Source organism: Cavia porcellus, unplaced genomic scaffold, assembly GCF_034190915.1.
Source record: "Cavia porcellus strain 051 isolate PalLab524CR breed Dunkin Hartley unplaced genomic scaffold, mCavPor4.1 scaffold_7, whole genome shotgun sequence".
Lineage (NCBI taxonomy): Eukaryota > Metazoa > Chordata > Mammalia > Rodentia > Caviidae > Cavia > Cavia porcellus.
This window is the reverse complement of record NW_026947490.1, coordinates 62,099,345-62,123,559: the sequence shown is the minus strand read 5'-3', so window position 1 is coordinate 62,123,559 and position 24,215 is coordinate 62,099,345. Positions and strand designations below refer to the sequence as shown.

The 24,215-nt window shown below is 40.2% G+C and overlaps 1 protein-coding gene across 6 annotated transcripts in view; it reads left to right on the top strand.

The window, feature by feature from the left end:
- The window catches only part of Cul2 (cullin 2), a 99,796-nt gene that overhangs the window by 16,911 nt on the left and 58,670 nt on the right, over positions 1-24,215 (top strand). For all 6 annotated transcript variants that reach the window (XM_063253686.1, XM_063253687.1, XM_003468623.5 and 3 more), the window contains 2 exons: positions 18,211-18,351; positions 23,321-23,423. In XM_063253686.1, the coding sequence (XP_063109756.1) occupies positions 18,233-18,351; positions 23,321-23,423 (222 nt within the window). In that variant the 5' untranslated portion in view covers positions 18,211-18,232. The remainder of the gene's footprint in view (positions 1-18,210; positions 18,352-23,320; positions 23,424-24,215) is intronic.

The following is a 24,215-nucleotide window of genomic DNA, read 5'->3' as shown; positions in this document are numbered from 1 at the left end:
TGTTTGTTTTTTTTTGAGACAGGGTCTCTCTGTAGTTCGGGCAGGCCTTGAGCCCAGGCTGAACTTAAACTTGCAACAATCCTCCAGCCTCAGCCTTCCAAGTCCTGGGATTACAGGAGTGAGCCACCATGCCCGGCCTTCTGTATCTGATATTCTGTCCTCACATTGGCTTATTCTGCTGCATATCCTTGGACTATTTAATCACCCACATATTTCTTGGAATCTGTTTTATGGATTTCATTTCTTTCCTAAGTTGGCCTTTCAGAGTTTCCATCATTTCCTAAGCACCTCTCTCTCTCTATTTTTTTTTTTATTAAGGAGAAAAAAAAAAAAAAACCCCAGAAATAGGGTACAAGTTATACAGAATTTCAGAAAAAATAAACAATAGGAAATCACTAGTTAATAGATTACATATTGTTATTTTGAAATAGTTGTTCAAGTTACAACATTAAAGCATATAAAGTGGACTTTCAAACAGTGAGACTGAAAACAGTCTTGTTCAATGATCCAACAAAACTCAGTAATACGGTTATTGATCTTATACACTTAAATATATATGCGGTTATATTCTTTAGAGCACTTTCCTTTCTTTTGTACAATGACAGTTATACATTTTGGGTTTTATTACTCCCACAGTTCTTATTACTTTTTTTTGAAGAGAGTAAAACCAAATGTGACATAGCAGAACAGAGTCAGTCAAATCAAAAGGATGAACATAATAGAATGTAAAAACAAATGTAAAAACAAATGTAAAGTAAATGTAAAAACAAAAAGGATGAACATAATAGAATGTAAAAACAAAATACTAGGTGATCAAAAATGGTTACCATACTGCCTCTTGCTATCTTAAAAAGAATTGCCTATATCATCAGTTATAATAAAATTGAACAAAACAGTAAAGAATAAAACCAAAACATTGGAGACATTATAGGGATTTAAAAGAAGATGATACTCAACCGGAATGGGCGTCATAATGAATCTTATTGTCTTTACAGTTGTTGCCTATACTTTCGAACTTATCAAGCAAAGCAGAATAGAGGAAAATCAGTCAAAGCAAGATGGTGAGGGCTATAGAGGGTTTCAAATCAAGTTAATAGGAAATCAAAGTGGGTTACTATAAAGTATGCTGCTTTTTTTATTTTTCCCTTAATTTAAAAGAAAAATAAAAAATAATTTAAAAAAAAAGGAGACTGAGATAAAAGAGGGCATAACAACAAAACAGTGCAGGTCAAAGCATAACCATTTAAGCAAAATAGTGTTTCACCACAAGACATCCCGACATAAAAGTAGTTACCATAATGTCTCTTTCCTTGAAATCTTTGAGTGTAACTTCGTATATTGTAGTACCAAACATACCAAGACAATGTAAAACCATTCAAGAGAATGACAGTATTACAGGGTATTTAGAACCAACTATCAGAAAATGAACAATGGTTTCTGTATAATCTCCTTGTCTATAAAAGTTTTTGCTTATATTATCACATATAATAAAATCCCATAAGATACAACCTTTTTAGACCAACAGAGACAGAAGAATAAAAGCTTGATGGGACTTACAAGCAAGATGATACTAAATCAGCACTAGCTATTATGATGTCTTGTTTTCTCCAAAATAGCTGTCCCTACCATCCAATCTTCTCTGCCTCATTTCTGTTGAGCTCTTTTTTTGTTGTTTGTTGTCAGTTTGTCATCTTCATTTTGCTTTCTGCTCCATTCATTGTGGCCTCTCTGCCACTGTTTTGAAGTCTTGGTATTTTCCTTTTTTAGAATATCCTGCAGTATTCTCTGTAGAGTTGAATTGGTGGTTGCAAATTCCCCTAGTTCCTCTTTATCTTGGAAGCACCTTGTTTTTCCATCAGTTTCTAGGGACAGTTGTGCAGGATATATCAATCGTGGCTGGAGGTTGTTATCTTGCAAAGCTTGAATTATTTCCCCCCACACTCTTCGTGATTTGATGGTTTGTGCCGAGAAGTCTGCTGTAATTCTGATGGGTGTTCCATTGTAAGTGATCTGTTTGTCTCTGACGGCTTTTAATATTCTGTTATATTGGATTTCTGGAATTTTGATTATTATATGCCTGGGTGTAGCTCTGTTTGGGTTGTAGGTGGCTGGGGTCCTGTATGCCTCATACATCTGAGTATCTTTATCTTTTGCTAAATTAGGGAAATTCTCTTGGATTATTTCTGTGAATAGCTTTTGTAGTCCATTTGTTTGTGTCCCTACTTCTTTTATGTTCTTAATTCTTAGGTTATAGATCCTCTTATCATCTTCTAGCCTTTGTATTATTGCTGTTTGTTTTCTTGTTATTTTTAATTTTTCATTTCATGCTCCCATATTACAAATCTGCCCTCCAATTCAGATAATCTATCTTTAGTTTCTTTCAAGCTGTTATGCCAGCTTTCGATAGAGTTTTTAGTTTCCTGGTAATCTCTTTGAACCTGCTTCACGTATTCTATGTTTTCTCTATTTTCTCCACCAAATAGTTCTCCCCCTTTTTTCTGTTCTTCCATTCCACCATCTGTTTTTTCTTGGGAAGTGCTTAGCATTTCTCTAACTATTCTGCTTATGTCTTGCTTCAGGTCATTAATAACTTCATTCCCTAACTCGTCTACGAGGCTCTGGAGATATCCCTTTATGTCTATTGGTGCCATGTCTGATATTGCATGTTTTCTGTCTTCCTTTGCATTTCCGTTTCTTGGATCAGTGTTCTCAGGATTGGGGATTGAGGACCCTTTCTTGTTGCTTCCTCTTCCCATACTTTTTGTTCCTTCCATACAAGTGAATGTAGGAGGCCCAATTTTTCTCTCTTTTTCGGTTACAGTTTGTTTGAATTGCGCCGGCTAGGTGTTCCTGCCCACTGCAGTATACTAGGGAGACACAGACGTTGGCAGCCTCTGCTGGGCCCACCCTTCCAAGTCAACCTACCGAAGGCTTCGCTAGGGTGCACCTCCAGGCCCTAGGACCTGGTTTGGGCTAGCCTACTGGGTCTTAGTCAGGGGTGTCACGCAGGCCAGGCACTCCCCACCAATCCCCGCTTGAGAGGGGAATATGTGACTGAAGTCACTGCAGTGCCCTGTTCCGGCAAGTCTGCCCGGTCCCAGTATGTCCTTTGCTGGAGCCTTCTACTCTATGAAAGGGTCCCTGTTCCGCTCACTCACCGCAAGTCGATTTAGGACTCCCTGCTAGTCCCGCTCTCAACTCCATTCGCAGATTCCCGCTCTCAGAGCTTTCATGCATCTCTTTCCCTGCCCTGCAGATTTGGATGCAAAAGAGGCAGCAGGAAATTCAAATCGCGGCTTCTAGTAGCGCAGGTTCTAGCTCCTGTGCTGAGATTTTATCTGTTCCTGTTACAGCACCAGGATTGGATTTCCAGTTGGTTTCTCTTAACTTAGTTCATTCCTGGGTCATCAAGGTGTATTTCCCCTTACTTAGGACTCCTCCTACTGCAGCGTTCCTGGATTCTAAGCGGGGTATCTCAGAGAGCCTCCATAGCTGCTGCTCTCTATCCACCATGTTCTTCCAGAAGTCTCCTCTATATTTTTTTAATTGTCTGCTCTAGAGTCACAAACCATGTCCTTCATTGTGGTCATCATCCTAAACTTATTTGAGAGATTATTTCTGAGTTTATTTTTTCCCCCAATACCCTCATTTATCTACTTTATACTTCTGTCACCACTTCAGAGTGGCTTTCAAATCCCCCCACCCCCTTTTTTTTTCTTTTTTATTGGTACCAGGGATTGAACTCACTGGACTACCTGCTTGCAAGGCCGGCGCTTATGCCACTGAGCTAATTTCCCTTTATGTTTGCCTTTGGTGAGCTGGAAGTCTGGGCTTGTATCTTCCTTATTTATTTATTTATTTATTTATTTATTTATTAGTTTAATTCCTGGGTTGATGCTTCTAAATTGCTAATGGTAAGTAGTTATTGATAGGATTATTTCCAAAAGATGGAAAGTATAAAACAAAAAGAGGCCTTTATTCTGAGAACACGGAGAGAGATGACTGGCACCCCCCACCGCTGGAGTCCAGCCATCTCTCCAGCGGACAGGTGGCGTGGGGGGTTTGTAAGTAGCCTCAGTTTGGGGTGGAACCTAAGGGGGCATCAGGGATGCACGGGTAGCCCATTGGTCCTAGGTTTGGTGCCATAGGCAAATTCCCAGGGGCGGGGGAGATAGGGGCTTCCTGGTTCCGCTTACAGTGTCCGGCCTGGGCCAAAAGCCTTTCAGCTATATTGCTAGTATTTAAAATCTTTAGGAAATGACTAGTCAGAGATATCTTCCAGGTGTAGCTGGAATTTGGATTTTGAATTTTTTTTTTTTGTACTGGTGATCAAACTCACAACCTTGTGCTCCTCAGGCAGGCGCTTATGCTGCTGACCCAAATCCTTGGCTGGATTTTGAATCTTTTGCAAGATCTTACCTCTTCAGTTTCTTGGGGTGAGAAATTGCTGCCTATTTAGGCTTTGTTCTCTGGCAATGGCCGGTGTTATGACCCTCAGGCAATCTCAGTCTTTGCGTACAAGGAAGGACGACTGTTTGGAACAGTTAAATCACTTTGGCTAAAGTAGTATAATCAGTAATAATAGCATCAAACACAGCCTAAAGATGACAGACTGTGGTATTGATTGGTTGCCTTTAACTCTGTGCACTAGATTTGCAATTAACAAAATCTAAAACCGGAAAATTATGTACAGTAAAAATACCCTCCATAGAAAATTTAAAAGGAGCTAGGGGAAAATAGGGAAATAGAAAAAGAGGAAGAGAGTAGAAGACTGAAGCACAAAGGAAAATCACATAACCATAACCTTTGGGAGGAAACTGACAAAGAGGTCCAGAGGAATGGCTACGAAGAAATGAAAACAGGAACAGAACAACCATCTCAGAATTAGAAACTGTTCATATGCATATAAAAACAAGGACAATCAAGAAAAAGGAAAACAAAGCAGAAAAAAAAGCAAAGGAAAGGAAAAAGAGTGTGCTTCAGGGTGTCTCTGCTGTCATTGGTAGACCGAGTGGGCAGTCAGTCCAGATGCGTGATTAATCTAGCAAAGAGCCAGCGTAGATTGAAGGTAGGTGGTGTGACTTTAGTTCCACTGAAGTTCAGGCTGGATTCTAGATGTCAGGCCAGAACTCCAGTTTTTAAGCCTGCAACAGCCCATGTGCCTCCTGCAACCTTGAACTTGCTCCTTGACCTCTTATAGATTGAATTCAACTCCAAGGCATTGTAACACTGGGAACTGCTAGGTGGAGCCAGCCACAGAGGCTGGGAATTGGGAGTTCAGTTGTCTTTGCTCCAAGATGGCCACAGGCCACGTACCCTGTAGTGACCCCACATAACTCACCACCACTGCAGACTGCTGTGTGCAGTGCCTTGTTCCACTGCTGTGTTTCTTCGTGGAGGCTCTGTATGGATATACACAGGATCACTGTGTGTCCTACGGTCCATACTTCCCCTCCCATGTAGCAAGTATGGCTCAGGGAGAAAGTGCATTTGCCACCTCCTTATGTATTACAGTCTCTTTCTTCCCTTTTTCCGTGGGCTTCAGTTCTTGATTCAGATCCTTGCTGGGTCCCAGGGACCCACTTTTCTCTTTTTCCTTGCATTGCTGTATGCCAGCGTCTGAACACCAAATCTCAGAGGCTGCTTTTTTTCTGTTCCTCACCATTCTGCCAACAGACTTTGCTGGAGTCTAACATATGATAAGTATTTTTGACCCTCTTTCTGTTGATTGATTGACTTTCTGAGACAGGGTCTTACTGTACAGTTCAGGCTGGCCTTAAATTCACTTTGTAGCCCAGGCTGGTCTCAAAAGTGCAAGGATCCTCCTTCCTCAGCCTTCCGAGTGCTGGGATTACAGGCGTGAGCCACCATGCTTGGTTTGACCCTCCTACTAAAGATCTTGTTAATATCTCCAAAATGATATGGGAGATGGCCCCGGGTATATAGCCCAGTGGCACAGTACCAGCCTGACAAGTACAACATTGTGAGTTTGATCCCTGGTTTTAAAAAAAAAAGATATAGGCGAAAAATATAACTGCCAGCCTGCTGTATTCAGAGGTGTTAAATTGGTGTCCCAGGCATGCACCACCATTCCTGTCGTGAGGAAAAATATTTTTGTTCAGATGACTGTGAAACAGCTAGCCTAGGATTATAGTACATCTGACAGAATGTTTATAGAGTATTTATTTCTAGATTTGTACTTTTTAAATTTTTGAAACCAGTATTTTATTTTCCTTATGTGTTGACATTTAGCAGAACTTCTTTGTCCACTCTTAAGACACCCAAGGGTAGAATACCATGTGTGTTCTTTAGAGGGCTATACAGCCTTTTATTTCTTAGGAGCCAACTCTGATTTCTCAGTGGCCAGTCATAAAATTGCAGGAAGGGAATGGAGAGATGGAGAACAGCTTTGGGGAAGCCCAGGGTCCAGGTTAAGAGTCTGGGTTTGGTTATTAAAAGTCATGTGTGTGCTGGGCGTGGTGGCTCACATCTGTAATCCCAGTACTCGGGAGGCTGAGGCAGGAGGATCGTTGCGAGTTCGAGACTAGCCTGGGCTACAAAGTGAGCTCAAGGCCAGCCTGAACTGCATAGTGAGACCCTGTCTCAAAAAGACAAAAAAAAAAAAAAAAAAAAAAAAGTAAAGGTCATGCGTGAATGGGAGTCTCTTCATCTTTCTTTTCTTTTCTTTTCTTGTGATACTGGGGATGGATTCCAGGGCCTTGTAGTGCTCAATTTTTGAGTTATACCTCCAGCTCAGTCTCATTACCTTTAAAATGTGAAAAATAATAATAGCTATTTTAGAGTCATTATGAGAAATTAGTATTATTCTGCATAGAATGTGTCACAGTTTCTGAAAAAGGTTGATATAGTTTTACTCCAGTATTATGATCTTTCTGATTGAATGCTGATACTCTTGACAGTGAAGGATGGGCAGGGTACCCCATCTGTTGTGCCCTATGAAAAGTAAATGTCTTGTTCTATGAAAAATAAGCGTCATTGTGCCAAATGTGGTTTTATAGTGTGTTATATGAGATTGCTTTTATTTTTTGCCTTATGAAAGAATGAAAGAAGGGGATTTTTTTTTTTGGGACAGGGTCTCGCTGTGTTATTTCATGCCGGCCTTGACCTTACTGTGTATCCCAGGCTGGCCTCCAATGTGCCGTGGTACTCCTGCCTTAGCCTGCCAAGGCTGGGATTGCAGAGGTATTCCAACACACCTAGCCTGAAATAAGCAGCTTTTAAGTGGTTGTGTCCATATTGAGAGAATTTAAAACAAGTGTTGTAGCAAACTTATTGGAGGGATAATTGATGGGTTCCTGGCTTAACAGTGTCACCTTTTTTTTTTGTAATTTCTTTTTTTTTTTTTTTTGTCTTTTTCCTTTTTATCAGTACCAGGGATCGAACTCACGACTGCCTTTTTGCAAGGCAGGCGCTTATGCCGCTGAGCTAAACCTCCAGGCCCCCCCCTTTTTTGTTATGTCATGTCAGTGTCACCTTTTAAATTATTCTTCCTTGTCTATCTTTAAAAGTAGGGCTAGGTCTTAGGTAGAATTGTGTAGAAGCTGGTAAATAGATTGATTTTCCGAAGCAAAGGAACAGTTGAAATGGTGGTGTATAAAGCTGATGAAAGTCGGAAATGAGGCAGGTACTCTGAACTTTTTTGTATAGTCAGTTATAACTAGAAACTAAGAGTGTGATGCTTCTCCCTTAAAAGCATTTGTGCAAAAGTGCACTTGCCCACCAACTAGGAGACTGATGCATCCAGAATGTATCATATTAGGTCTTTTTTCTCCTCCTCCTCCTTTTTCTTTATTTCTGAGGCAGGTTCTGGCACTGTAACCCAGGCTGGTCTTGAACTTGGGATTCTTCTGAATGGGTGGTATTACAGTTCTGCCACTGAGCCTGTTTGGAGTGTTGTTTTTTGAAAAATTCGTTGGTTTCCTCAATTATTTGCTTAGATTTAAAAAAAAATCTGCTCAGATTATTAAAAATGAGAAAGCAAATAAAAAAACATTGAACTTAATGCTAGTAAGAGTGATACGAAAACCAGCAAAGTGCAGCTTGCAGACTTGCAGGGGACAGAAAGTTCCTCTGTGGAGAAGGTCTTTTAATTCTGGTGAAGTGGTGGTGTTTTGTTTTGTTTTGGTTTTTTGTTTGGAATAAAACTGTAATTTACTGTAGTATAAACGTAGATGCACTCCATATTGCCTTCCTTCTGTGTCTTTTCAAGGTTTTCATTATTTACATTTGACAGCTGAGATTGATGGTAGACTACTGTCATTCTCTTTATTGCTTTCCCCAAATATTCTCATTCTCTTTCCTCCCTTCCACCCTCCCTGTCTCATGTTTCTTCTAAAAATGTACTAGAAGTTTGTAAACAAGAAGGTCATATGGTGAAATAACATTGCTGTTGTACCTAGGGCCCTGTGGGTCAAATCTGATGGCAACAAAACTCCTTACATCCCTAACCTCTAAATAATGATGCCTCTCTTAGACGTATCTAATTGTTCTCGTGATGTAACAAGGCTGAGAGTGCTGGAGAATTTTAGTGTCTTACAACAGTTGGGGTCAGGGCGGAACAGCATCAGCTCTTGCTCTCCCTGTAGAAGTGGGAAGGAATGCGGATATCTGGACATTACACACTTCTATAATCCCAGCATCCTGGGAGGTTGGATGACCTCAAACTTGAGTCCACTTGGGCAGTTTAGTGAGCCCCTGTTCCAAAACAACATAAAAGTAGCTGAATATGGTGGTGCATGCTCGTAATTGTAGCATTCTGGGAAACTGAGGTACAAAGGTTCCACATTCAGGTCCATCTTAGCAAGACCCTGTCTCAAAACAAAAGCAAAAATCAAAAACAAAACAAAAAACTGAACAGGATACATCCTGGTAGATTTAACATTGAGTGTCCTAGCAACTGGGCTGGAGCCCAGTGTGAAGCCCCAAAATTTAATCCCTAGTAATGGCAAAAAGCAAACAATCCCATAGTCGAGATCGCTGTATGGCTAGGTGTGGAGCTGTATACCTGTTATCCCAGTACTCTGGAGGTTAAGGCAGAAGGGTCCAATCTCTCAGGGCCAGTCTGGGCTGCAAATTGACTTCAGACCTGCCATATCTCAAAGAAAAAGAATTGCTGGATGAATTTTTCATGTTTTCCTTACTTTGAATATGTAAATGGTAACTTAAAGCCCATTTAAGTGTCATTTTAAAAAAACAGTTATAATAAGTATCTGAAATCAGTTCAGGCCACTGTATTATCTTATTGGTAATTTAAAAAATTGCTATAGGGGCCAGGGGCTTAGCTCAGTGGCATAAGTGCCTGCCTGGCCACGGTGAGGTTGTGAGTTCAATCCCCAGTACCAAAAAAATAAAAATAAAAATTGCTTTGTATTTATTGCTTTTTAATGATCAATATGGAAGTAAAAAGTTATCATTCAACAGTGTTTGTTTTCCCTCCTTGCATTAAAGAGAGGTCCTGGGGGCTAGGGATTTAGCTCAGCGGCATAAGCGCCTGCCTTGCAAGCAGGCAGTCGTGAGTTCGATCCCCAGTACTGATAAAAAGGAAAAAGACAAAAAAAAAAAAAAAAAAAAAAAAAAATAGAGGCCCTGGTTAGTAAGTAGTTACTTATATTATTGATTGTTATTATTTTAGAAGGCAAGTAAAATGTTATACACCAGAACATTTATTAGAAGTTAAAGCACTGTAGTCACACTGATCCATACATAAACTATGATTATAAATTTTACTAACATAGTTAATGCTTCAATTTAAGCATTTATACCAGCCTCACTTTTGTGCTTAAAACTGAGATACTATAATTGTTTTGTCTGCTGAAATGTGATTATTTGAACCACTTCTTTGTATGAAAAATGTCTGCTTGAAGACCATTGTTATCCAAATTAAAATGTGTCTGATCTTGGAAAGGTTATATACCCTTTTTAAAAATTAAATTTTTTCATTATGCATCTTTATGTGTACATATGCATATATTTATATGTGTATACATATATATGTATCTTAATTTTTGGTGTATGGTTGTGATGATTAAAGCCAGGTGCTTTAACATACTGGTGTTAGCTCTACAACTGAGCTACATTTATTTTGAGATAGGGAAAAACTGTCTCAATAAGTAACTGAGCTAAATTGTCCAAACTTTCTTTGAACTTGGTATCCTCCTGCCTCAGCCTTCCCTGTCACTGGAATTACAGGGATACACCACCTGGCCCATCATGAATTATACTTTTCTTGAGACTTGAGAGTTCTTTTATTTATTTTGGATACCAATTTGTGTTTGTGTGTGTGCATGTGCTTCGTCAAATGTGTTTTTTTTTTTTTTTTTGTACTGGGGCTCGAATTCAGGGCCATGAGGTTGCAAAGGGAGGCGCTTATGCCGCTGAGCTAAATCCCCAGCCCCTCAGATGTACTTTTTGTAAGTATTTTTTCCTAGGCGGAATTTTTATTGTCTCCCCGATAATCATCCCAAGACCAGAAGCTTTCTTTTGTTGTGCCTGCTTTTTGTGTCCTAGCTAGAACTTCATTGCTTAATCCTTTCTTAGGGTTTTAAAAATGCATTTCTGAAGGTTGAACCCAGGACCTTCCTACTGAGCTGCCTTTCTGGTGCTTCCTCTTTCTCCTCTGAGTTTTGAGTAGAGGGTCTTACAGTCACCCAGTGATTATCTGCACTTCCCCGCACCTCCAGCCTAGCTAAAATTTTATTTATTTTTAATTTTGTGGTAGTAGGGCTTGAACCCAGGATCCAGTACTTAAAACTGGAATGAGTATTGGTTTACATCTATATTCAAACAGTTACACCATGGTACATCTTTTTAATCTCTTTTGAGAGGCCTCCTATTCTTGTGTGCATAGAGCTTATATGTTGAAGAAATCTCTTTTTTTAGTAGACTTCCCTGCAATAAATATTTTGCTGATTTAAAGATTGAAGATTACAATGGTTCTAATCAAGCATGATGGTGCATGCTCATAATCCCAGCACTTGGGGGCTGAGACAGAAAGATCACTGAGTTCAAGGCCAACCTGGGCTACCAGGTGAGTTAAAGGCCAGTCTGAACTGTAGCAGATCCTGTTTGTAAACAAATACAACATTAGCAGTGGTTCTTTGTATATTATGTATAGCAAATAGGTATACAAAAACCATTTAATTAATTGGAGTGAAGATAATAAATTTTCTTTTCAGTACATATGTGCAGCAGTTATAACATGAAGTGTGTTCTCAACTCTTTAAATGAAAACTGTTAAAATCTTTAAACGAAAACAGTTAAGGTTAAAGTGGCATGATCTTACTAGTTCTTTTTAGCTCGTAAGGCAGGCATGGTGGCACATACCTGTGTCCTGACTGCTGAGGAAGGAGGACCCCAAGTTCAAGGCCAGCTGGGGCAACTTAGTGAGGCTGTGTTTGAAACTAAAATAAAAATGCTAGGGCTGTAGCTGAGTGTAGAACACTTGTATGAGATCTTGGATTCAGCCCTCAGTACAGGGGGAGGAGAAAAAGACCCAAACTTCTTAACTACAACCACAAAAAGCACTAACAGAAAAACCACGTTTGACTTAAAGTTCCTGATCATAAACTGGACACTTTAACTTTGGAGGATTCATCATATGTCAATTATGTTAGAATTTATACAGATACATGTCAATGCTGAAGTGCCGTAAGATTAAGGGAATTTTGTTTTTAGGCAGGATCTTGCTATGTAGTTGAGGCAGGCCTTGAACTCCCTGTGAAGCCCAGGCTGACCTCCATCTTGTGATCCTCCTGCATCAACCTCCAAAATGCTGGGCTTATTGGTGTGTGCCACTACCGCTGGCTGAGAAATCTTTTATGCACTAATATGTAATATCTTACCCAGAATACCCTTGTGAAAAAGCAGGGTACAAGCCAGGCATGATGGTTCACACCTGTAATCCCAGCACTTGGAGGCTGAGGTGGGAGGATTGTTGCGAGTTCGAGACCACCCTGGACTACAAAGTGAGCCCAAGGTCAGCCTGAACTGCATAGTGAGACACCATCTCAAAAAAAGAGACCAAAAAAAAAAAAAAAAAAAAAAAAAAAGAGGTAGGGTACATAGCTGCATGAGCTGCATACTGTAGTACCTTTGTTACAGAAGCATGTGTACAAATGTGTACAGTGCCTCCAGGGGCACAATATTTACTGCTTCTGGTGGTGTGAGCAGGTGCCTACCATGTTCTCATGGTAGTGAGGGCTGAGGTTTTAGACTTCACACCTCACGGCATGTGAGTATGTCTTTTTCACGCTCATCCCATTAAGTTGCTCTAAAATGGTTACTTGGGTTTTTGTAACTCTTGTTTAATGTGTATTACTTCTATTTAGTTATACTTTACACAGCATCCCATTTATGCATTTGAAATGTACAATACAGTGGTTTTTAGTGAATCTTGAGTCGTAACAATTTGGGGATACTTTCAACATCCTACTAGGAATCCCATCCCGTTTTCTCCAAGGTAACTACTAATGTATTTTTTTGTGTCTGTGGAGTTATTTATTTTGAATATTCCATATGAGTGGAATCATTCAATAGGTGGTCTTTTGTGACCTACCCACTTCATGCTCTTTGTGTAATGTTTTTGTGGTGCCAGTGTTTCAAACCAGAGCCTTGTAATGCTTGGCAAGTGCTGTACCACCAAGCTATGTTTCCAGCCATTGTTTTTTTGAGATTCATCCATGTTGTGTGTATCAGTGCTTTCATCTCTTGTATTGCTCAGTAATCATTGTATGAGTATACTGCATAGTTTTCCATTTCTTCTTGATGGACAGTGCTTCTGTGAACCTTTTCACAAGTTACTGTGTGGACACGCAGTCATGTCTCTTGCATGCAGAAACAGGCGTGGATGTGTTGGGTCATGTGATAGCTGTGTATATGAGTCCATTCTGTGATACGCATGGGTGGGATCACCTGATGATATTTCTCTGCACACATTCCCCCCTGAAGTGACACACGACTATGATTTTATGATTTGTCCATCAGCCTGGGAGATAGGAAACAGTGTGGTTCTACTTTCATTCTTTGTCCTGTTTCTTTCACATCCTGTGTGCACTCACCGTGAATAAAGAACTTAAGCAATTTCAGGCAGTCTTTGCAGCTATTAAAGTAGCTTACAACCATGGTGTATGATATATGATAGCCCATTTTCATAAGGAGAGCAAAGAATGTGAAGGGAATGTTGCCAGGTTTTGATATGCTCTCAAGAAACACTGGTAATTCCATTCAAAGTGGTGAAATCTTTAGAACAATAAGCATGGAGTTCTAATGGGGGTAGAGTTTTGGGGGACCATCGTATATGCAGTTAGTCACTGCCTAAAACATATCTATGGGGTACATGATGGCATGACTGTTACTCCTACTGGGGAGCAGATCATAATGCATAAGATTTACCTAGCTTAAGCAAGTCTAAGAGAGTTTTAAAAGGCAGTGGACTTGGACTAAGGTGTTCTTTGTCTCTCTGCCTGCCTATCTGTAGGAATTAGGTGAATGGGTAGAGAGAAAGTGGCAAGAAAAAAAAATGTTTTATGTAGAGAAAAGCAAGGGGAGCAGTAGGATGTATGAGTTAGGCTGGTGTGTGCAGCGACCTCTGAACTGAGAAGTTACTAGACTGATGTGAAGGGGGTCCCACGAGAGGAAGCTGAGACGTGCTTCAAGCTCATCTTGGTCAATTTAGCAAGTTCCTTTCTTAAAATTTAAAAAATAAAGTACAAAGAATGGGTGATATATCTTAGTGCAAAAGTTCTAGATTCAGTCACCAATACCAAAAAATTTATGGAATGTACTTGGATCATAGGCAGTACTGTATAAGTGTGAAAACATGTTAGGATTTCTGCATGGAGGGAGATCCCAGAGTGTTTGTGGATTATACAGTAGTGGACGGATTCAGGAAATGGTGCAGTAGTTAGATAGGAGTTCAGTAGATCTGCCTACCTCTTAAGCCAATGCAGTGAAACCACCACTTAGCAGCTTCTATAATAGACGAATGAGCTTAAAGCCAGGAGAGCCTTCTGTTAGGAAGGAAGGTGTTGGTTCCATGTGCACACACTCTTGCACATTTGGCTTTTCTGTCAGTCCTGCTTTACTTGTTCCTTGTCAGTGATTTCTTCTCAGTGCAGTAGTGTGAGAAGGGCCTCCACATGGTGGCTGGGGGGTGTGCGGTAGGCTGCCTTCTGCTGCTGGCTCCTTTTTTCTTTGTCTGTATGCATTACCCACAACCACACACCTCTCTTGTTTCTCTGCCCTCTTTCTCCTCCTCTATGTTGGAGGAAAGAAAAAAGTTCATCTTTGAGTTTGGGTGTAGGGTATGTAGGTACCTCACAGTCTTGGTAGTAAGAGAAACCTTTGAAGGGGATGTTAAGATGTCAACATACAAAAATCAACAGCATTTCTATATGCCAAAAATGAACCCACTGAGAAAGAAATCAGGAAAACAGTGCTATTCACAAAATTCAAGAACCATTAAATGCTTAGGGATCAACTTAATAAAAGGAGGACCTCTGTTAATAAAAATTATATTCTAAAAAGGGATATTGAAAAGAATATCAGAAAGTAAAAAGGTACCTCCTTTTCCTGAATAGAACAAATGTCAAAGTGGCCATATTTCCAATACTGATAATACAGATTTAATGCAATCCCAGTCAAGACATCAACAGCCTCTCTCATAGAATTAGAAAACACAATCCTAAACTTACATACAACCAGTAGTGACCCACAATAGCAATCCTGGGCAGCAAGAGAAAAGCAGAAGGCATCACAACCTGAGATTTGAGGTTACATTACACTGCTACAGAGATAAAAACGCTGCAGTGCTGGCCAGGAGCATACATGTCGATCAGTGGAACAGAAGAGAGGAATGTCGAAACAACCCTTGGCGCACAGATTTGGCCATCTGATCCTTGATAAAAGCATATGTGGGAGGCAGAATTACCTCTTTAACAAATGATATGGGAAAACCAGCTCTCCATATGCGGAAGATTGACTCTTAAATCCATATTTCTTAATATGTACTAAAATGAAATCAAAATGGATCAGTGACCTAGATATTAAAACTGTGAAACTCCTAGAAAGTAAAGTCTGTAAAACTCATGAAAGCATAGGCAAGAATTTTCTGACCAAAAACCCCAAGTGCACAGGAAAGTGCACATCAAGAATTAACAAATGGCAATGTGCAAATGGCATGGCAAGTTAAAAAGCTTCTGCACAGGAAAGAAAACAAGTAAAGAAAAAACCTATTGAACAAGAAAAAAAATTTTTTGTCAGTTATTCCTTAGATAGACAACTACATGATATAAAGAACTCAGACTAGCCCTCCTGCCAGCATAAAAGACAATCAGGAAACGGGCAGTTGAAATACACACTTTTATGAAGAAGATGTACAAATGACCAGTACATACACAAAAAAGTTTTCAGCATTTCTGGCCATTAGGAAAATGGCAAATCAAAAACACAGATTCTGTCTTACTACAGGAAAAATGACTATCATCCAGAAATCAAATAAATGCTGGCGAGGCTGTAGAGGAAAAGAAACTCTTCTACATTGTTGGTGGGAATGTAAGTTAGTACAGACACTAGAAGTCAGCAGGCAGATTCCTCAGACAACTACAAACAGATTCCATTGCTCAGTATCTTTCTAAAAGGGTTTTAGGATATGTTGCAGGATGCATGCATACAAGTTTATACCTGCACAGCTCACAATAGCTAAATCTTGAAAGCAGCATACATATCCATCAGTAGATGAATGGATAAACAGTGTGTGTTATTTAAACACAATGGAGTACTACTGTGCCATAAAAAGAATGAATTTGAGTCTTTTATAGGAAAATCTATACACATGGAGATCATAATCAGACACACAAGCACAAATGTCACATGGTTTATCTTATATGAGCATCCCAGAGTATAAATAATTTAAAGACCAAAACAAAAGATGTGTAATTAGAAACAGAGATATATATCTTTTGCTGATGTGAAGGAGATCTAGAGATGAGGGGAGGGGTTAGGCTGGTGAGGGAAAGGGACATGAAAGGAATTTACATGTGCTGTGTATGTGTACTGGCTCCCCAGTGAAGTAGAAACTGGCCACAGAAAAGACTAGCAGAAAAGACTAGAAAAAGCCAAGTATTTTAGAAGGCAATAGAAAGGATGACCTGAGGATATCATAAGAACCAGCAGGACTCGGGCCATTTCAGCCTCAAAAGTGAACTACTTTGCTTTGAGGAAAAAAACCCAGAGCACCATGTTCCAAAATGGTGGTGATCTAGAGAATGTGTTCCTTGGGATTTGATACAGAGTACTGAATGATCCAAGTACTTGACCCCTACAGCCAAGAGAGAAGGAGGCCTGGCTGCTGCTCCAGTTTGTAACAGACTTTGGCATCATCCACATATTGCTGGTTTTAGGTGTATGCATGCAGAATGCAAGACTTGGGGGTCAGGAAGGCTCCCACCCAGATTTCAGAAGGTCTGGGAGACCAGGCACTGTGCCCTGAGATGCCAGTGTGTGAAACTGCGTGTGAAGCTGATGTTGAAGTGAAGAAGACCCTAGAAAGTTGGAGAATCCAGGAATGTGGATTGTCTGAGGAAACCTACAAGGAAGGAGCAGAACTGTCCCAAGCGAAAGAAGCCTTGGGAGCTGCAATTACCAGAAATGGCAAAAGAGCAGAGGTATCCAACCCCTTTGGAGCTCACATCTTGCCACGAACTGCCTTGGATGCTGCACAAGACATTACAGGACTTAATGTTCACTCTGCTGGGTTTTGGACCTGCTTTAATCCGATACCTTTGCATCCCCCTGTTTGTATCTTATGGAGTGGTAATGTCGGAAAGTGTCTAATTCTTCATTTGCACTGGGGCTTATAGCTAAAGGTTTTCCTTAAATCTCAGAGGAAACTTTGGATGTGGACTTTTCAGCAGTGCTGAAACTGTTAGGACTCTGGCAACTCTTAGAGATGGACTGAATGCTTTTTGTGTAAAGGAATGTACCTGAATCTTTGGGAGTCCAGGGTCAGAATGTTACGGTTTGTGTCTAGATGTCCCTCTATAGGCTCGTGTGGTCATAGGTGTGACTTTTTCAGAAGTGGCTAAGTGTGTGAGGGTGGGATTAAGGGTATATGATTACTAAATCATTCCACTGATTTGTTTGGCACTGCCTAAGCCTGGTAGTCTAGACAGAATATAAAAGGAGAGAAGGAAGCTGCTAAGGCCCCTTGCTTGCTTTGCTGCCTTCTGCCTGCTATGAACTTTTCCTCTAAGATGCCCTCTGCCATCATCCCATGCTGCTTTGGAGCCTGCCGATTATGGATTGAAACCTCTGCAAACTGTGAGCCAAATAAACCTTTCCTCCCTTAACTTTGGGTGTCAGATACTTTGTCTCAGCAATGAGAAAAGTAAGACACTGGACAGTCCTTCAAATACAGTTTTTATCTTGAATTTGAGGCTAACCTGGGCAACAAAGTGAGTTCAAGGCCAGTGTGAGCTGCCTGGTGAAACCCTGTCTCAAAAAGACCAGGAAAAGAAAAAAAAAAATCTAATGTTTTAAATCTTAAGTTCATATGACTCCTACTCCACAATTCATCCCTATTTTTTTTTAAATATAAACATACATATGCTATGGGCCAGGAATAGAGCTCCGTGGTGCAGCTCCGTGGCTTGCCTGGCAAGCCTAAGGTCTTGAGTTCAATTCCTGGTACCAAAAAATAAGAAGTATTCAACAGTATATATTAGATTTCCTCCCAAACTTTTTTTTTACTAAAAGTGTTAAAAAGATAAAGCCTTTATTTTCCTGTGTTTTCTTATATTTGCCTGCATGCAAAGCATCCCCTAGTTTAAGGTCTTGCAGACTACAAGGATTTATGGACAAAACCTTTTTGTTGAGTGTCTCCTGCATACTCTGCATGATGGGAGGTGGGATTTTGGTTTAGTTAGTTTTCAGCTTTTCTCCAACATATTAATGAAGTTCACAAATCTTTGAAGTGACACCCCTGTTCACAGATATAATTTGTATTGAAAATTATCCATTACATAACATTCCTTGTCATGATGATAGCCAACATTTATTGTATTTTTACTGTTTATCAGTTTGTTTCCATTCCTTTCATTTATTGTGCCATTTATTAATTATGCATTGCTTTAAAAACAAATAGCCAAGTTTATGGAAATATTGCTAACAATATTAATGTTTTTTAACCAACAGATTTCAACACTAAACTTGCACAATGTCTTTGAAACCAAGAGTAGTAGATTTTGATGAAACATGGAACAAACTCTTGACTACAATCAAGGCAGTTGTCATGTTGGAATATGTCGAGAGAACAACATGGAATGATCGCTTCTCGTATCCTTTTAGTGGCAACTTGATACATGTTCTGAAATGCACAAGGGTGTTGAAAAGTGAAAATTTGTGTAAAACAATTTATTGAAATGAGAGAGCTTCCAATGTCAGCATTTTGAAATATATTATTTACAGTTCCACATTCATCCTTTTGTGACAACCGATAATTCTATATATAATCTTTTATTTATTCCTTACTGAGCACTTAATACATTTCCCAATCAAGTACTAGCCAGGTCTGACCCTGCTTAGCTTCTGAGATCATTTAAGATTGGGCATGTTCAGGGAGGTATGGTAGTAAACTGAGCACTTAATATATCTCTCAGCACTACTTTAGGCATATAGTTGTGATTTAAACCAGCTCTTCTCATTATAATAAGGGAAGCAAGACATTTATCACATTTTGAAAACCTAATGTCAGCATCTCCTAATAATAGGCAGAGGTAGATATTATGGAGTGGCATGGAGTGCTTGTATGCAGGTGGTCCTGTTTTATGGAGCATCCTCTGAGAATGGTACACTTGGGTAAAGACTTCAGCAAAGTGAGGGAGCAGGGCACTTTGATATCTGGGATGTTTGTGTTAGTCTTCCACATTGCAGCAAAGTACTCGAGACATCCAGCTTCTAAGTAGGAATACTTTGCTATGCCACAGTTTTAGTCCCTGGTCGGTTGGCCCAGTTGCCTTTGGGCTTTGGAGGGGGGCAGCACATCTTGGTGGAAGAACTTTGGGGTATAGGACCTGCTAATCTCATGGTGTCTAGGAGACAGACAGGGAAGCAGGAGCTGGGCCCCAGGATCCCTTCCAGGGCACAGCCCCCAGGACCTATCTTTTGCCCATGAGACCATGGCTCCCAAAGGTTCCTCCACATCCTAGTAATGCCATAGGTGGGGGACTAAGGCTTTAACACCTGGGTGGGGGATGTGTCCAGTCATAGCAGTGCTCTATGTGGACGTGGAATATCAGGTTCAGTGATGGAGATGGAAGTGTATTTTGATTTTCAGTTTTGGGGATGGAATCCAAGGGCTTCCACTGAGCTACATTTCCCACTCTTTTCATTTATTTTTAATTTCGAGAAAGTCATGGTAAGCTGCCAGTGCTGGGCTCCAACTTTTAATCTTCATGCCTCACCCTCTAAAGTGCTGAGATGATAGGCGTGCACCGCCACACCGTTTTCAATTTTAAGGTCTTGACTTTCATTGCCATTGTGAAACCTTCACTGGTTTTACTTACTGCATACCCTCAGTTCACAGATATAATTCTTTTTTGTGTTCCGTTTTTTGAGACAAGGCCTCACTATGCAGTCCAGGCTCTCCTTTGAACCTACTTTGTGGCCTGCAACTTGTAGTGATCCTCCTGCCTCAGCTTCCCACGTGCTGTGATTACAGGTATGTGCCACCATGCTTGGTTTGAATTTAATTCTGTCCATGTTTCTGGTCACACACTGAATTGGATGCAAATCAAATCAGATTTCCTCATAAGGTCAGCATTGAACCTAACCCTTGAATTTGATTTGATTCTCATCTAATTTGATGTGTGACCAGAATCTGGAAAGAATTAAGTTCACTGACACAGAGTCTGTCAGGAAAAAAAAAACAAAACAAAACTTTGTGAACTGAGGCACCACTGTAATTAAGTTAATATTATAAAACACAAAATTTAGGGTAAGTATAAGAAGGGTTTGTTTTTTTTAAATGTTTTGCTTTATAAGTTGTGTTCTTGAAACACTACAGCTTAGTAAACAATGTAAATTAGTATAAGTCATCTCAAAAACCAGCGAAGAGAACTGTGTAAAAATAACTAACTGGGTTCCCATATTTCTGAGGTCACTTTACAGAATAGGAAGGACTTTTTATTTTTATTTTTTTGTCTTTTTCCTTTTTTATCAGTACTGGGGATCAAACTCAGGACTGCATGCTTGCAAGGCAGGTGCTTATGCCGCTGAGCTAAACCTCCAGCCCCAGGAAGGACTTTTTAATAGAGAATGTACTGAAAAAAAAAAAAAAAGGCACAGGTTGCACCTCAGTGGCAGAGTGCTTGTGCTCATGTACACATGAGCCTGGTTTCAATCCTCAGCACCATACACACACTCTAGGCGTACACACAAAGTAAGGAAGGATCTAGAAGAAAGATGGAAAGGCTGACTGCAGTCCACCAGACATGACCTGTGTGGAGAGGGCTACTTGGTCTTTCTAGCTGGGTAGGGTGAGCACATAGGGCTCACTGAGTACCTTCCTTTCCTCCTTTGTATGCACTTGGTAAGTACACGAGCTGCCCAGGAGTTGGGAATCTAGAGATGATTAAGAATGGATTAATGATCTGGGCCTGGTGGCACACGCCTATAATTCTGGCACTTGGGCGGCTGAGCAGGAGAATCATCTTTTTTTTTTTTTTTGTCTTTTTCCTTTTTATCGGCACCAGGGATTGAACTCATGACTGCCTGCTTGCAACGCAGGCGCTTATGCCGCTGAGCTAAATCCCCAGCCCCTGAGCAGGAGAATCGTCTTGATTTAAAGGCCAGCCTGGGCTATATGAGCAAGTTCAAAGGCCAGCCTACCTACACAGTGAGACCTTATTTCCAAAAAACAAAAGAAAAGTGGAGGTATAAGTAATATAATTGGGAAGAAAGTGTTCTGTAGAAAATACAGTATCAGATATAAAGTGCTAGAGCTTGCTTTCTTACTCTTTTTATTTATTTATGTATTTTTGTGATATTGACGATGGAGCTCAGGACCTTTCCACTGAGCTACATCCCAACCCCCTTTTCAAGACAGGGTCCACGTTGACCATACTGGCCTCGAACTTAGGATCCTTCTGCCCCAGCCTTCTAGGGCGCCTAATTACAGGCATACAGCACCACTCCTGGCCCTTATTGGTATTTGTGTGAAAAATTTGTGTTTCGTAACATTTCTTCATTTTTTGTTACAAATGTGTGACTCCATCCTGTAAACTTGCTTTCATGTTGCATCTGTACTCATCAGTCTGGTCTCGGATGGCTCATGGCTGCTGTGTCTTACACGGTTGGGTAGTAAGCCACGCTTCTGAAGCACTTCGACATCCATGAACTTACTTGGCTCTCAGAGGGCCTCGAGACCACAAGGGAGGAGTCTTTATTTTTACCTTACAAAGGCAGATGATGGTGGCAGTTTTTTTGATGAGACGCATACTGTGCCATGGAATGATCGCGGCCCGTAAGGACCACAGGCGCGAGGCTTGACCTACACAGTGTGTTGCTTTGATGTCACCCTTCCTTGGGATAGATAAGCTGTAACTTACAGAATGCCCATTCATATTTGCTGTGGCAGAATCTTAAATACTGTATTTCCAAAATTTAGACTGATAAGTCTGTGGTACAGAGATAACATATCAGCTTTGCCTTGAGTCTCCATTTGTCTTTTTCAGTATAATTTGTGTAAATACCGACCTGATTTAGTAAAGCAGTTTTAAACATTAATTAATTAATTTGGAGACTTGAACTCACTGCGTAACCCAGGCTGGCCTTGAACTCACAGCAATACCCTGCTCAGTCTGCTGGTGTGTGCCCCCATGCATGGCCTCAAAGAGTATTTTAAGAAAGGAAAAATGGAAATGCAACTCAGACAGGCTACTAAGCAAGGTGGTTAAGATTACTGGTTAGTACAAAGGAAGTGTCACATGCATTTCCTTTGACTCCTGGGTGAAAGCTCTTTGTGCTAGAGTAAATAATCTACCTCTGGTGTTTAGCAGGGTACTTAAGGGTGTTCAGAAAGCTTAAGTGACTTGTTGGCCTTATTATTACTATCATGCAGTATTTCTTTTATTTTTTTATTCATACAGTACTTCTGATAAGTTTTTTCTTTTGATACCAGGAATTGAACTCACACCCTTGAGCTTGCCAGGCAGGCACTGTGCTAGATCCCCAGCCCTGTATTTTTTTTTCCCCTGTATTTCTAATAATGGAATAAATGCTGAAAGCCATGGCGAAGTTGCACAACATTTTGAGTACTATGGGGCAGCAGAGTATGTCCAATGAGTAATTTTTATGATAGATTTCTCAGAAGTGTACAGACATAATTGCCTTTTGTGATATCCCATAGTTCTTTGTTGGTAATGTCATAACATCCTACATGAACTTGATTTTGTAGGTGTCTGAGTACTTGATTTTCCAGTTCAAGCTAGAAACCCTTTGGGTTTTATTTTATTTATTATTATTATTATTTTGGTACTGGGGATTGAACTCAAGACTTCGTGTTTGCCAAGCAGGCACTTAAACCGCTGAGCTAAATATCTGGCCCAACCCTTTGGATTTTAATTTCTGTGAGGATCCATTCTTGTAGTGATTTCAAATAATTCTCTCTTTTTTTTTTTGTTTTTTGTCTTTTTCATTTTTATCGGTACCAGGCATCGAACTCATGACCGCCTGCTTGCAAGGCAGGTGCTTATGCCGCTGAGCTAAATTTCCAGCCCCTCAAATAATTCTCAATAAAAACTTTTATTTTTGTGCTACTGGGGATTGAACCCAGGACCTTCTCATGAGCTGCATCCTATTACATCCTTACCTCTACTCGTTGCATTAAATTTTATTTTATTTTATTATTATTTTTTCTTTTTTTCTATGTTTTCTTTAGTGAACGTCTCATTAAATTTTAAGTCAGGGTCTTAGTATCTTGTTACATTGCCGAGGCTGGGCTTGAATTTGTGATCCTTCTCCGCCTCAGTTTCCCAGACTGCTGGGGATACAAGTGTGCACCGCTGTAGTCAGCTAAAAACCTTCTTTAATGAATAAATAAGTGAATCCTAAAGTGGTTTTTAAAACATGACTATACATTTTGCCTTTAACTTATATATTAAACAGTACTATAGTATTATGCAGACTGTAACGTTTTTATAAACCTAACTCACAAAAATAAATTTTCATTTTTTTATTGCCAAATTTGTATCTCTTATCTTAAAACTGTGACTAACAAATATGAAAACCTTAATAATTTAACTAGAGATATCTATGCTTTATGTGTGGCCTATCCTGAACCACTTGGAGAAAGACTTTACACAGAAACTAAGAGTTTTTTGGAAAATCACGTTCGGCATTTGCATAAGGTAAGCAACAATATACATATGATATAGATACGTTTATAGCTGCATAGTGATTTGACCTGTTCATTTTCTTCCACTGTAGAACTTGTATCAAATTCAGGGTTTCCTAGGTTCTTAAACGCCATTTTTCAAATTATTTTAAGATCTTTTTTTGAGACAGGTCTCACTGTGTACTTCAGGCTGGCCTGGACTCCCTGTGTAGCCCAGGCGGGCCTCAGACTCACAGCTGGTCCCCTTGCTGGGTATTTTTAAGATCCTTTTTTTGGTACCATAAGTCAAATACACAACCTTGAGCTTGCCCGGCTGGCACACTGTGGTGCGGAGCTATATCCCTGGGCCCTATTTTTAGGGTCTTTAAGTCAAGCATTATATTAATAGGTTCTCCAAAGGAAATGTGATTAATTATTCAAGATTATGTAACTAGTATGTGAAAGAGCAGAATCAACTAAAGGTTCAGCTAAAGTATGCTTTGCTGTTCTCCAGATGATGTTTAGACAGTTAAAATTTACCTTTTAATTTAGAAAATTAGAAGGTACCGTTTCAACCCTTTAGCTGGCTCTCCATGGTATGTAATGTCTTCCAGACATGCCGGTGTGAAAGCGCGCAGAGCACCGTGTGCGTACGAGCGCATCTGCCGGGTGCACGCTTTGTGCGAGGCAGTGTCCTGCGCTAGGTCTGCGTGCATTTTGCTCCAGGATCCTGCAGCATTTTGCTGTCGGTAGCGTTTCTGACAGCGTCTTCTCAGGACCTCGAGGAGATGGTCATGGCCTGGGCCGCCACCTCTGTTCTGCTTTT